We start from the raw sequence: 15,615 nt of genomic DNA on the forward strand, positions 1-15,615 counted from the left end.
GTCTGCTTTTTTAAAATGAGTGAAATAAAAATGGAATTTTAGTTACTTGTGTATTTCTGAAAACACCTGAACTGGTTAACTGGAGGACTGCAGGGTGGCGACAGTCAATACAAACTGTTACCATTGAGTAAGTCCTCAAACATTTTTTGGCTATTGATACATTATTTAACCTGCGGGTGTGTTGATACTTTGTAGTATTTGACTTCAGTTACTCAATTGAATCAATCATGTAATCATGTCCCCTCACAAGCGCCTTTTTTCCAGGGAAAACAACCGCAACCTTGACAGCCTACCCTCATAATTTAAGTTTTCCATCCCTCTAACCTGTTTAGTTGCACATCTTTGCACTCTCTCATTTATATCCCTCTTAAGGACTGAAGTCCAAAACTGCACTGCATATTCCAGGTTTGGCCTTACCAGGGACCTATAAAGAGGCATAATTCTGTTTCCATCCCTTGAGTTAATGCCCTTTTTCAGGCAAGACAGAATTTTTTTTGCTTTAGTAGCCACAGAATGACCCTGCCCAGAATTAGACAACTTGTTATCTACAATAAACCCTAGATCCTTCTCGGTTAAGGAAACTCCCAACACATTGCCATTTAGTGTATAACTTGCATTTATATTATTTTTGCAAAAATGCATAACCTTGCATTTATCAACATTGAACCTTATTTTCCAGTTTGGTGCCCATTTTTCCAACCACTGTAAAGTGGCAGCCAGGGTCGGACTGGGCCGGTGGGAAACAGGGAAAAAACCCAGTGGGCCCCGGCCCTCTTGGGCCCAGACCTGGTCCTAGATTGGCCTCCGAAAAAAAAAATGTGTGCGGCAAAGCGTGCTCGCTGGTAGCGCATGCTCGTGGTGAGCCTGTTGTTCGCCCATGTGCGCGGTGGTCCTGACGTTCGCGCATGCACGCAGTGCGTCTGCCATTCACACATGCGCATGGCGCACTGGCTTTTGCACATGCATGCGGGGCCCCCCGAGGTTCAGAACCCGGTGGGCGCCAACTGTGCCAGTCCGACCCTGGTGGCAGCATCCTGCATGAAACCTATAGTTCTGCACAATTTAGTATTATCAGCAAAAATAGAAATGGTACTTTCAATGCCCACCTCCAGGTCATTAAAGCAACATTAACACCAAAAAATTTGTGTTTTAAAGTAATGAAAATATCATGTATGGTTGTGCTGCATTGGTAAAACTGATCTGTTTGCTTCAGAAACACTACTATAAGTTATATAAACAAGCTGCTGTGTAGCAATGGCAGAAATTGAAAAAAGGCTGTATGGCACAGGTTAAATAGCGGATAATAGAAAACACTATTATGTTGTACAGAGCTTATCTGCTGTGTAACTTGAACCTTTTCTCCTTTGAATGGATGCCCCCATTGCTACACAGCAGCTTTATTTATATAAACAATAGTAGTGTTTCTGAGGCAAACACAGCAGTTTTACCAGTGCAGGGCAACACTGTATTATATTTGTATTACTTTAAAACACTTTTTTTGATGTTACTGTAACTTTAATAAACAAGTTGAAAAGCAAAGGACCAAGTACAGACCCCTGCTGTACTCCACTAACACTGGTCCAATTAGAAAATGTTTAATTTATCATCACTCTTGGTAATCTGTCTAGTTCTTTATACAGGTACAAATACTATGTTCCAGGCCACCTGTTTTGAGGCCACTGAGAACATCCAAGGAGTTGGTGAGAAACATGTTGCTTGTGAGCCACTGGTTTAAATGTTGCTTGTGTAAACAGGTTTCAGTACATGTATCTAGAGCCCAGGGCATCTTTTGCACCTCACCTTCTACTGTGATTTAAAGAGGAATTTTATTAATTTCCTTGACCTACACACGCAAAGCATTTTTTTGGTTATGTCTGGCCTGCTATAGAGTGTGCTAGAGTCCTGCGGGTTACCCGCAAAAACCTGCGGTAACCTGTGGGTTGCAGGATGAAGTTTCGGGAGCGGGTATAGACGCAGGTTGTCGGTTCTCCAGGTTTGTGGGACGGGTCGCGGTCTTCTCAATAGTGAGTTTTACTCTCTTTTTATTTTTCTTATCGTGCCTACTTGTAATGATGCCACTTCCAGTTTACAATGACAGCACTTCCTGTTTTACTCTGTTTGTTCGGATTACGCCTACTTCTAATGATGTCACTTCCGGTTTACAATGACAGCACTTCCTGTTTCTTGATGGTCCGCGAATCAGGTTGCAGATAAGGTACTGGCAGGTCGGGTAACGGGTCCAAGCGGGTAAAGTATGAGGGTTGCGGGTCGGGTTCAGGTGTAACAAATTGGTTCTGCAGAGGACTCTAGAGTGTTCCCTCTAATGTCAACAGTTCTGCACAGCAATAAATATGAACCAGGCATAATAAACATCTTCGTAAAGGACTGCTGCTAAACACTATACTGCCTTTTTCTGGCCTGCAACTAAAAATACTGCATGACTGTCAGGTCCACTTAACATTGTCTGAGAGGCTTCAGTTTTAATTTCAATGAATAGGAGAGGACCTGAATAGATAAGTAACAAAAAATAACAGTATAATTGTCTCACAGAGCAGTGGTTTATGGGCTATGGGGGTCATAGACCCCCCCCCCCCCCCCCCCCCCATTTGAAAGCTGGAAAGCGTTAGAAGAAGGCAAATACTTAAAACATTAATAAAAAAACTTTATTAAAAATTACCATTTGAAAAGTTGCTAAGAATTGGCCATTCAGTAAATGCTAAAAGTCATATTGAACTTTAATGTCCAACATTTGATCAGTATCCCTCTTATAACTCATAACAAGGTTAGAGTTAAAAAACAGGCACAATTCCAAAAAAAATATATATGACCACAAAAAAGTTTAGCCCTTAATACCATCCAAGCTGAAAATGTGCGGATGTCTGAAAGAGCAAATGGGCATTATTTGCAAATGTTAACAGCTGGCCACCAGCAAATGCTACCCAGTCCCACTGCACTATGCTTTCTACACTGTTCTGGAACCAATGATGGAGAGAAAGCCAATTGGTCAAATAGAACATCTGATCATGTCCTAAAAAAAGTTTCCTTGAACACATTATTATAAAGGCATGCATTGCAACCCCTGAAAAACCTGCATGACTGTGACTTTTTTTATTCAGGTGATGCTTATTATATTATGAATGTTCTATTGTCCACAAAGTTTAGTGTAAATACAGGTTTTTCTAAAGAAGTATACTTGAGTCATGGTTTTAATGAAATACCAGAAAGAATCCAGCCTTCTGTGATTAGCTACAACCTGTTCATATCAAACTATGCAAATATTCTACTTTGTAACATGAACATTTGCTTCTTTGATGCTCTTAATTTAGAGGAGATTGTGGATGACATGCTAATGGTTGCACTGAACAGTATGGAAATGCCTGCTAATACTAATGAGGCTAATGCCTAACGGCTGAGCTTGGCATGTTGAAAAAAAGAAAGAAAAAAAAAAAGCTGCCCATGTGGTGGATTTAGATATAGAAATCTGAGAAATCCACCGCTTGCACCTAAAAGCTACCGATTTATCTACCTAATTCTCTGACAACTTTTTATTTTTTTTACTCGCGCTAAGATCAGCCACCGTGTAGTCAGCAAAAGTGACTCGAGCACCCAGAAGAGAGCGGCTGGAGCGCGGAAGTCGAATGCTGGGGGCGGGTTAGAGGAGACTCCACTTGGTCATCCCAAGCAGGCACCATCTTGTGTGGTGCATGAGGCGCTTGATCAGCTCGTAAAGGCAGACCGGAAGTCCGGTTTTGGTGCCAAAACTTGTTTAGGACCTGGGGAATGTAGATGCCTTATGTGTGGAACAGCTTCAGGAATAGATATGCTGGTTCTATTTATTTCTGGCATACTTCCACCTAGTCTGTTTGCAAGTCGCAGTGGTGCTGTATCCAGAAGTGATCAGTGTGGGACTCTTTATTTTGTGTCTCTCTCTCTCTCTCTCTCTCTCTCTCTCTCTCTCTCTCTCTCTCTCTCTCTCTCTCTCTCTCTCTCTCTCTCTCTCTCTCTCTCTCTCTCTCTCTCTCTCTCTCTCTCTCTCTCTCTCTCTCTCTCTCTCTCTCTCTCTCTCTCTCTCTCTCTCTCTCTCTCATACATAATGGAGAGTATGTGATTGGAGATTAATACATACTATTCCTGATTAGCTCATAGCCTCCCTGCTTTAGAAGCAAAGAAAGACAAGGCACCAAAAAAACATCTGTGTTGGTTGAACAACATCAGGAATCAACTTTAGGATTCACAGAGTGGAATCAATTGTTTGCGGATCCTTTAGCCTCTAAGTCAAGACTTCCAAGAGGTGTCTCTTTCTAAGAAACGGCCTAGGCACTCTCATGCTAGGGATATAGATTCCTTCTCTGAAGAATCAGTGAGGCAAACTCTGACTTTTCCTACAGAGTCGACAAAGGTTTCATCTGCTGAGAGATTATTTCCTTCTTCTAAGAAGAAGATTGCCTGTTTTCCTGTTCATTTGTCTAAGATAATTCTGAATGAATGGACCAAAACAGAAGAGAGAGCACAGACAGCAGGGAAATTTAATAAATATTCCATTGATGAACCAGAGATTACTTTGCTGGTAGACAATGCAGCCATTATAAGCCCTTTTGTTGCATCAGGAGCTGCTTGCAAGCCAGCGGTAGCACTAACATCAGTCTCCAGGGCCCTCAACGTTGGCTGTCCAAATTGAGTGAGGTAATTTCTTAAAATGTGAAAAGACCTAAACTGTTGGATATGTGAGCAGACTGTAATATACCAATAGAGTTAATTTAAAAAGCTTCTTTGGGTTTGGTCCATTTTTCTGAAAGATCTATGGCTTTATCAGTAGCAGCCCGGAGAGCACTTAAGCCATGGGCTGCTGACATAGTTACATAGTTAAACTGGGTTGAAAAAAGACAAAGTCCATCAAGTTCAACCCCTCCAAATAAAAACCCAGCATCCATACACACACCCTCCCTACTTTTAATTAAATTCTATATACCCATACCAACTATAGAGTTTAGTATCAGAATAGCCTTTGATATTATGTCTGTCCAAAAAATCATCCAAGCCTCAAATGAAAGTTCTTTTCTACTATTCTAAAGGGGTGGTCTCTGGTACGGTGATCCACTTTATGGGTAAAAAGGTCCCCTGTTATTTGACGCAGCATCTAAAGCTAACCTAAGCCATTTTTTGTAGGTGAGATGTTGTTCAGAGAAAAATTGGAAGGAACGTTGAGGTATCAGGAGGGAAAATCGTTTTTTTTGCCGCAGGAGTAAAGGACAGAGGGTCCACTATGAATTGACCTTTATTAGAGATAAAGATCTTATATCTTCGAAAAAGCCAGCAAGGAGTATTCCGAGCAATCCAGTTGTTTGTAATCTGGCCATCAAGGTGCTTAGACATCTTCAAGAAGGTCCGATGTTTTTTCTTCGGGTCCTTCTACATCCTCACAATAATGAGGGTGTCTTGGCCCAATACATGATTGGGGGCACATTGTCAAAATGTTTCCATGTATGGGCCGAAACTATTCAAGATGCGTGGGTGCTCGACACAGGGAGGTAGGGATTTCTTCTAGAGTTTGTCGGTCACCTGAAGAGCGCTTCGTGAATTCTATTTTCAAAAATTCAGACTCAAGTGGGCCAGTGGTTCAGGAATACACCTGGTTCAATGCAAAGTCAGTAGAATTAGTATGGCCCCAGGAAGAGTTTAAAGGTTTCCAATTCAAAACTCCCCAGAACTTCAGACCAGTTTTGGACATGAGGAAACTAAACAAATTCCTAAGGGCAAAAAAATTCAAGATTGATTCCCTGATAGCGATCATGCAGGCAATGTCAAAAGGTGACTTTTTAGGGCTAGTCCACACGGGGAGATAGCCACGCGTTTGCGGTCGCGGCGACAAAGCGCCGCGCCAGTCGCCGCGACCGGCGCAGGCGACAGTTTTGTATGGGCGCCTATGTAAAAACGCCTGTGCTAACCACACGAGGCGATGCGCTTTTCAACAGTTGCCTGAAAAAGCCTGGCGAGGCATTTTCAGGTGACTGTTGAAAAGCGCATCGCCTCGTGTGGTTAGCACAGGCGTTTTTACATAGGCGCCCATACAAAACTGTCGCCTGCGCCGGTCGCGGCGACTGGCGCGGCGCTTTGTCACCGCAAACGCGTGGCTATCTCCCCGTGTGGACTAGCCCTTAACCAGCAGACTTAAAAGATGTCTATTTCCATGTCCTAATAGCGGAAGAACACAGAGAATTCCTAAGAATTGCAGTAAACAATCTGCATGTACAAAATGTTTTCCTTTTGGTCTCTCTCAGTCCCCAAGGGTCTTATTACAAAAGTATTGGTGACCCCCCCCCTTGGTACTTTTATTGGCAGACCATTTTCTAACCTTTTGTGCTCGTTCAGTTTAGGGGCCTTTCCTGGGAGGGTCTTTTAGTTTACCCAGGAAAACAATATCTTTTTTTTTTCAGGACAACCTAAGCTTTCAAAATATGCTAGAATTTTGGTGTAATTCCACTTCTGTAAAAAGATTTAGGGGCCGATTCACTAAAGGTCGAAAAAGTGAGTGTTATTTATAGCATGCCTTAAAAATTATTTCACTTCTTAAATTTTTAGAATTAACGATCAATTCATTGAAATTTCACTTGGCTAACTTAAGAAGCAATATTTTTATGTTCATTTTAGCTGAATTGTGTGCGGTGTTTTATAGTTATTTTGTGTGATATTTTAAGGCATTTGATATTGTCACACGTTAATAGTGCAATTTATAGCAGCTAAGACATTCAGGATGCCACTGGCAGAGTAGAAATCTCTTTTTACAATATTCTAGTCATTCCTTTCCCTGGGAAATTTACTATAATCCCATGACACAGAAGGTATCATGAAAATTTGTTAGTGGCTTTAGGTAAAGCTCCAGTTTACTCCTAAAGGTCTTTGATTGCTGCCCTACAGCTCCTCACTACACCTTCCTCTATTAATCCATCTGATGTTGTTTAGTAAAGCCTACTCCTGGGAAGTGTTACATTTCACAGTAATTATCGCACTATTTTATGATTTTATTGTTTAAAAGATGTTCGTCAATAATGCTTTAGGATTAATTATATTCTATAAGTATCGTAATGCAATTAGAATAGTGCTGTGCAGTAATGTAGAATTAATGCTTGCGATATGTCTATTAGCGCATGTGAAAATACTTTGAATCGTTCCTTAAATAACGCGTCTTAAATAACGCACAAAATGATAAGGAATAATGACCTTTTGTGAATCGGCTCCATAGAAGGCTTCTAAGTGTCTAAAAATTTTTAAAAATCAAGCTTCCCATAATACAAACACATATATCCGAAACATAATTTGTTTTATGTACAGAAACATAGCATATTTGGAAAGTTCTGTCTCCTGAACACACCGATAACAAATATATATAGTTTTATGGATATTTCTCACATGTATAGATCAAAATCTCCAAGCAGTACACTATCAAATTCCAAAGCGCCCCTCTAAGAATGCTGATCTTCTAAGCTGTAATTCCTATGATGGCCACCGTGTTCAGATGTGGTTAGGCAATTTGGTTCACTTAAACCAATATGGCTTGACTTTCTGGACATGTATAGCCAAGTTAAAGGATCAGTAACACCAAAAAACGCCAAGCAGTTTATTAGGTAACGTATAATTAGAACTTTTTAAACAGAGGAGTAAAATGGGAACATTTTGCTTTAATTGAAGTATTTTGCATATGGCCAAACGCCAAGGGCTTCTATACAGACCAAGATTCATTGCATAGGGGTACTTTTGTTTTTGGTTTTTTAAATAATGCACAGGTTTTAGCAGGTCACGACAATTAAATAACATCACTAAGCAACATTTCTAAATGATGGCTTTAGTAAGCACCATATAATGAATCAGTTAATAGTGCTACTCCAGCAGAATTCTGCACTGAAATCTATTTCTCAAAAGAGCAAACAGATTTTTTTATATTTAATTTTGAAATCTGACATGGGGCTAGACATTTTGTCAATTTCCCAGCTGCCCCTGGTCATGTGACTTCTGCCTGTACTTTAGGAGAGAAATGCTTTCTGACAGGCTGCTGTTTTTTTTTCTCAATGTAACTGAATGTGTCTTAGTGAGACATGGGTTTTTACTATTGAGTGTTGTTCTTAGATCTACCAGGCAGCTGTTATCTTGTGTTAGGGAGCTGTTATCTGGTTACCTTCCCATTGTTCTTTTGTTTGGCGGCTGGGGGGAAAAAGGGAGGGGGGTGATATTACTCCAACTTGCAGTACAGCAGTAAAGAGTGACTGAAGTTTATCAGAGCACAAGTCGCATGACTTGGGGCAGCTGGGAAATTGACAATATGTCTAGCCCCATGTCAGATTTCAAAATTCAATATAAAAAAATCTGTTTGCTCTTTTGAAAAATGGATTTCAGTGCAGAATTCTGCTGGAGCAGCACTATTAACTGATTCATTTTGAAAAAAGAATTTTTTCCCATGACTATCCCTTTAAGTAAGGTATGAATATCAAAATTACAGAAAGATAAGCATTCTGGATAATAGATCCCATACATGTAGTAAATAAAGTATAATGGACACACACAGTGGTGTAACTAGATATAACTGGGCCCCATAGCAAATTATTTTTCAGGCCCCCACATATCCAGAGGTTGACCTGTTTAACCATTATTTATTGCAATTGTATATTAATTAGGGATTCGCCAAATCCATTATTTTGGATTCAGCCGAATCCTTCGTGGAAGATTCGGGCGAATACTGCGCCAAATCCTAATTTGCATATGCAAATCAGGGGCGGGAAAGGAAAAAGTGGAAAAAATTGGTTTACTTCCTTGTTTTGTGATGAAAAGTCACGTGAAATCCCGCCCTGTCCACAATTTGCATATGCAAACTAGGATTCGGTTCGGCCAGGAACAAGGATTCGGTCCTGAACCGAATCCTGGATTCGGTGCATCCCTAATATTAATTAGGGCCTTATTGCCTATTGATGCTAAATTAACTATTATAATCCTTGCTATTTGTGTGCAGAATGGTTCATCCTGTCAGGCTCTTTGATCATGACCCTAGTTGGGTCAGCCAAACTGTAAATGTGGAATGACCACCTGATTTGCCATTTGTATTGGTTCATTGGCCATCCAGGAGATGCATGTCTCATATTTGAGTTTACCAATGTACACTAATATTTACCTGGACCAATCATATTGCTTAATATTTATATTTATTTTTGCTGCTGCTTCCAGTTGGATGCAATTCCTGTGAGAAGAAGTCAGACAAGGCCCTGATCCAGTGATGTTACTGGTGCTCACCATATCCAACACTGCATAGCGAGCTCCGCTGCACGGGTGCAAGTATCAGCATCTGGATTTAGCAGTAGCCTAGGGGCCCCACATGTCATTAATTTGCCACTGCAGATTCTGACAACAAGCTTTTATATAGTAACAAAGCAGTTAATAACACATGTGAGGGCTGTCTAGAATCTATAGCTAATTATTTCTGTGATAGATCTTCCCTATTGTAATGTAAATTACCCAAATAATCAAACAAAAAACAATCAAAGACAAAGGTGATCCCTTGTTAAATAAATTTATCCTGCGGTAGAAGCGGAGGTCTGACCTTAGTCAGTACAAGTTAATGATTTAAAAGAGAAAAAGTACCCCACTAGCTTCAAAACTCACTCAGCAGTCTCTAGTAGTTTAAACCTACCTAATTAAATAGTCTCAATTGCGTGCAATTTTGCTAATTACTTTAATATAAATCCCAAAAAAAGTGCTTGTGCTATGATAAAACTGATTAAAGTCCAATGATTATGAATTCATTAAATAATTGTGATACAGTTCATTCTATTATATATACATTGGTTAAGAAAATTAGGTACACATATACCCTTAGCTATAGCCAATTCTATTTCACAATAGTGTATATCCTTTTACTACAGGATATATAATAGTTAATAGTAACCCCCTCCAATCACTTTAAGTTAAAAAACTTTAAAGTGCAAGTGCTTAACAATTAATGAAAAATAATAATTTCATCCGGACTGACCAAAAATTCATAAAATTGAAAGTGCTCGATAGTGCATAGCAATAAATTAAAGTTGAGAGAATTGATTAAAGAGAGACCGCAATAAATAGGATAAATATTAAAAAACACACAATGCTCAGGTTCAGAAAATAAGTCAGAAATGGAAAAGAAGAGGAGGTGGAGTTGTCCCAAATCTACTACTTAATTGATTCTATTCCTGGGACACCACAAAGTCAAAGAAGGCAGAGTACCCGGGACTGTGGTCTCAAATTTTAATCTAGTCCTAGACTGAAAGAAAACTCTTGTTTTGCTGCTTGTTTGTGTGCTGAATATCTGTACAAGCTCTAGTACAGGTATGGGATCCCGAAACCCATAGTTGTAATTTACAGGAACACCATCTTTCATAGACTCCATTTTAATCAATAATTTATATTTTTAAAAAACATTTTCCAGTTTTTCTGTAAAAATAAATAAATAAAAGCACTACTTTATACAGGTATAGGATCCCTTATCAGAATGGAATGTCTCCCATAGACTCCATTTTATCCAAATAATCCAAATTTTTTAAAATGATTTCCTTTTTCTCTGTAATAATAAAACAGTAGCTTGTACTTGATCCATACTAAGATATAATGAATGCTTATTGGAAGCAAAACCCTCCTATTTGGTTTATTTAATATTTAAATGAGTTTCTAGTAGACTTAAATTATGAAGACCCAAATTAGGGAAAGATCCGTTATCCGGAAAACCCCAGGTCCCGAGCATTCTGGATAACCGGTCACTTACCTGTACTTGATACTCACTATAATATAATTAATCAGTATTGGTGGTAAAACAATCGTATTGGGTTTCTTCATGTATACTAAAAAATATAATTTAAACACAAAAAGATTATTTGCAAAACCCCAGATCCCAACTCTGGATAATAGGTCCCATACCTGTATAGAAATTTCAAGTCATGTTTTGCTGGGATTTATTCACAATGGGGGAATTGTGACTGATGGGTAATTAGCTCCAAGCCTTTTTCTACCTGTAAAACCCTGGAATACAATGTATTTGCAAATATGTGTAAAAGTATATGTGCAATGGAACCTGCTTCTGTTATGTTTAGATCCCATACTTGCAGATACCAAGTGCCTCTCTTCCTCCTGTACCTGAGACAGTGATTTTGGTTGCCTAGCGACATTGAAACACCTTTGTGTATCTCCAGTATTGGTGCAATATGACCTACATACAGTAGAAAAAAGGAAATGCAAAAAAGCATGAAGTAAGATGTTACATAATAAATGGATCATACATGTTTGACTAATTGTAGAACAAAAATACAATGATTTACTCCATATTCTTATAAAGGAAATTTTTTTCCCATGTGCTTTCAGACACTTTACAAGGCGTACCTACTACTGCATCTGCAAATTTGCCCTAAACTAACAACCCGTAGTAAATCATCAATTGGTTATCTTCGGGCTTTTGCACAGAATTATTAAATCAAATATCTGGTTCTTATTGCTACTTCACTGGTGCAACGTTTTCTCCTTTTAAGGGCAGAGACACGCGCTCAGATTCGGGAGATTTAGTTGCTCGTCTACTAATCGCCTCTCGTTGGCACTCCGAGTGCTTTACATTCTAGCTGACGGGAGGCAGTTTGGGGAGATTAGTCGCCCCGAAGAACGAGATTTGTCGCTGGGCAACTAATCTCCCTGAATCTGAGCGTGTCTCTGCCCTAAATGTATGTTTGCTTACATTGTGTCTGTGCAGGATCTCATTCATTCAGGTCATGGTATATCCATAGTAATAAGTCAAATCAACTGGTCTCACTGTATTTTCTTTTTCCATGAAGACTAATCGGGGTGGTGTGTGTGTGATTCCTATTGTTTGCAACATACAATGATGTTTTAGCACCTCTGCCTGGTCAACACCTTACCTCTATGAGGTCTTTGATCCTATGCTGATTTTACTAAACAGATTATGCTGATTGGAGTAAAATTCCAGGGTTATAACCACAAATCGTCATTCTGAAATGAGAAAGCCAGTCGGATGACTAGTCTTCAAGGTAAAAGAAAATACAGTGAGATTAGTTGATTCAATTTACTATAGATATTTGCTCACATGGCTTACTTTTGTAACATTTAATTTTCCCAAAATAGATACACACACTTTATTGAAATTAATTTCAATTCAACTTAAATGTGCAGTTGTCCTTTGCCACTTTTTTTGTACTTGAAGTTGCACATTCCCTCTCCTCTTACTAAAGATTACAGACTAGCTTTATTTATAGTGTCAATTATTTTTTTATTGCCGTGTGTGATGCAAAGCAGTTTTGAATATACCAGGCTCTGCTTGGATCTATGGGTATATGTCTTACAAAATACTCCTTAATGCCAAAGCAATTGGGAAAAAAACTAGGAGTGCTGTATGTATTCATGGAGGGTAATTTAAGGTGAATGAAATTTTGGCCATTTTGATCAGTGCACTTGATGCTCAAAAAAAGAATTCAGTGAGGCTGTTATGGTCCTTGTAAATTCATAAGATTACAGGCATATGATAATGTTGCTATGTCTGCCATTCCTTCATTGTTCGGAGAATATCAAGGACACCAAATAAGGGTTAACTCCCATATTCCACCTTAAAATTACCTGAAGTCTATTATTACAGACATTTTCCCTACATTTCAAAATCATCCTATAATTGGGCTTCAGCCTGGGCCTCTTCCACAGTTTGTGAACTACAAATTCAGTCTATAGAACATATTTTATCCATTAAGGCTAGGGCTACACAGGGCTGAAATCAGCTAGCTGAAATTCACCAGCTAATTTCAGCCCCTGTCATGTGTAGTAGCCTCCTCTCTTTCTCATTTGGAAGTGTTGAATTGGCTCCAGTGCGAGAACAGGCTCTGGATTTCAGCAAAGAACTGCAGATCTCTGGATATTTGCGCTGATTTCAGCCCTAGTGTGTCTCATTGCACAAGGCTGGAGTACCATGTAACACATACTTTAGAAGTATGCAATTAGACTATGGCCCCAATTCCTGCCAAAAGTTTGGGACCCCTGATTTAGAGCAAGAATACAAAAATTAGCAACAAAAACTAAGAATACTGATCAAATACTGTCTTATTTGTTTTCTTTTTGTTGCCTGGATGAGTTGCCTTTTTCAGACCTGCAACTGAAAATGCTATCTTTCAAGGGTCAACAGGGAAAAAAAATACCAACAGCTGCTTAGAATAAGTCAAACTATAGAATACAAAAAGTTTTTATGTTATAAAGGTGACCTTCCGTCTTTAAGGCCAGAGCCAGACAAATATTACAGCTAAAAAAATATACTTGTTGGTTAAAGAATACAATTGTATATGGTATAGTGAATTATTTGTAATGTAAGTAGTAATTAAGAAATAAAAACTACACCAAAAAACTACAAAATCATGATACTCCCTTTAAGTTCCTGTTGATAAAAATCTGTTTTGCTGTCATATTGTCAAGCTGCAGCCAGGGGGAGTGCCATGCGCAGTTCTCTTCACTTAGCAGGTACAGATAATGTGAATGGGTATACAGCTGCTATGTGCTTTCAAATAAACAGTTGTTTTTTGTGTGTGCTTCATGACATGATTATTGCATATGCTCCTGACTACATATAAAGGTTTGTAACCTCAATGGAAGAAAAGATTCCATGTTCAAAAGTAGTGTGTGCTTTTCTTCCCAGAGGAGGGTTTGCCATTTTGGGAACAATAGATTGAAGATATTTTACTAAATTATTTATATTTAAAGCATTTGCTGATGTAATGCTGCTCACTAGTTTTGACTTATAACTGATATCTCACCCTAAGGCTGCAGCAGAAAAGGAACAAATACCAGGCCAAAGATTTTACTTTCAAATATGTTCTAAAACTAAAGAAGTTGGGATAAATGCATCTCATTCAAGTGACTGGCGTTTATTAGGTGCCATCAAGTAGATTTCAATTTTGCTAGATTGATGAATAATGTTTCTCAATTGTACATTCATGATTTTTGGTGTTAAATCTATACACATTGTTTATTGCTGGTTGTCACATTCCTCCTTCCCATTGACTCTTCAGTGCATTGTAGTCTTTTCTGTAGAATTGGGTGTTCTCGTGATATGGGCATCTTAAGTCTTGTGTGTTATTATTGTTTAAGTGGAGGTAATGTTTGAAATCCCACAGTTTTACTCTATTTTGAAGTTTACTTAAGAGGCTCTTCAGCATAATACATATTTAGCTTTGTATCTACAGGTATGGGACCTGTTATCCAGAAAGATCCAAATTACAGAAAGACTGTCTCCCATAGACTCCATTTTATTTAACAATAAATAATCAGAGTTTTAAAAAATGATTTCCGTTTTCTCTCTGTTAGAATAGACCAGTACATTGTACATGATACAAACTATGATATAATTAATCCTTATTGGAAGCAGAACCAGCTTTATTTAATTTTTACATGAATTTCTAGTAGACTTAAGCTATGAAGATCCAAATCATGGAAAGATCCGTTATCCGGAATGCCCCAGGTCTCGAGCATTCTGGATAACAGGTCCCATACCTTAAGTATTTTCAGCATATCAAAAGTTGTGGATGTTTCTTTCAGCCACAATGAATCCTTGAATATCTTCCTCCAACCTCGTTTCTCACATTATGACGCACATTTAACAAAGGTCGAATTTCGAATTCATGTGAATTTTTTTTTTTATTTGAATCTACTTACAATTCGACTGGGAGGTTATTTAAGAAAACATTTGGATGTCTTAATATTCCATTGAATGGTTCCAACTCGAAATTTCAAATCGTATTCGATTCGTATGAATCAAATTTTTCTCCTGAAAAAAAAATTCAAATGACCGGAAGGCCATATGGCTCAACGGACCTCTACCATTGACTTGTACAAGAACTCAGCAGGTTTTAGGTGCCAAATATTCAAATTAGGACTGCTTCCATGGCCGAGGTGTGATAAATCTCACATTCAAATTTACATTTGAATAGGTGGAATTAAAATGAAATGTGTGAATTTTGAATTCAAATTTATTATTCGACCCTTGATAAATCTTCCCTTATGTGTTCATAAAAAATATACATATATACTCTTGCAAGATCTCAATCAAATTTGTTTTCCTGCTATTCCTATATTAGGTGGCGACAGACAAAGTTGCAGAGAAGTTGAGTTCTACTCTCTCATGGGTAAAGAATACGGTGTCCTATACTGTCAGTCAAATGGCAAGTCAGGTGGCGAGCCCATCAGCCTCACTGCACACTACATCCTCCTCGACTACTCTGTCCACTCCAGCACTTTCACCATCTTCCCCAGTCGATCTGAGTCCAGATGAGGTTGTGCTGCTGGCGAAGTTAGAAGAACAAAACAGGTAAGTAATCAACCTCTGTGAATCTTCAGTTTTAGGGGTATCCATGGGTTTAATCGAAATGTTTCTTGTGTAGTTTATATTATACTAATGCTTATGCCATTTAGGGAAAGTAATTGAGCTGGCTGCTTACTAGCTTATTTGGATTGTGGGGACATGGCTGGATCAACTGAATTGATCTCATTGCATGGACTGGCGAATTTCTCTTATCGATATACAGAAATGTAAGCGATGCCTTTTTTCATGTTGACTTTGGACTTCAT

At 38.7% G+C, this 15,615-nt stretch overlaps 1 protein-coding gene across 3 annotated transcripts in view; it reads left to right on the forward strand.

Annotated features, from left to right (window-relative positions):
- The window catches only part of LOC121393053 (ecotropic viral integration site 5 protein homolog), a 95,378-nt gene that overhangs the window by 6,275 nt on the left and 73,488 nt on the right, over positions 1 to 15,615 (forward strand). For all 3 annotated transcript variants that reach the window (XM_041561527.1, XM_041561525.1, XM_041561526.1), the window contains exon 2: positions 15,126 to 15,355. In XM_041561527.1, coding sequence (XP_041417461.1) covers positions 15,207 to 15,355 — 149 coding nt within the window. In that variant the 5' untranslated portion in view covers positions 15,126 to 15,206. The remainder of the gene's footprint in view (positions 1 to 15,125; positions 15,356 to 15,615) is intronic.

This window comes from Xenopus laevis, chromosome 4S (assembly GCF_017654675.1).
Source record: "Xenopus laevis strain J_2021 chromosome 4S, Xenopus_laevis_v10.1, whole genome shotgun sequence".
NCBI lineage: Eukaryota > Metazoa > Chordata > Amphibia > Anura > Pipidae > Xenopus > Xenopus laevis.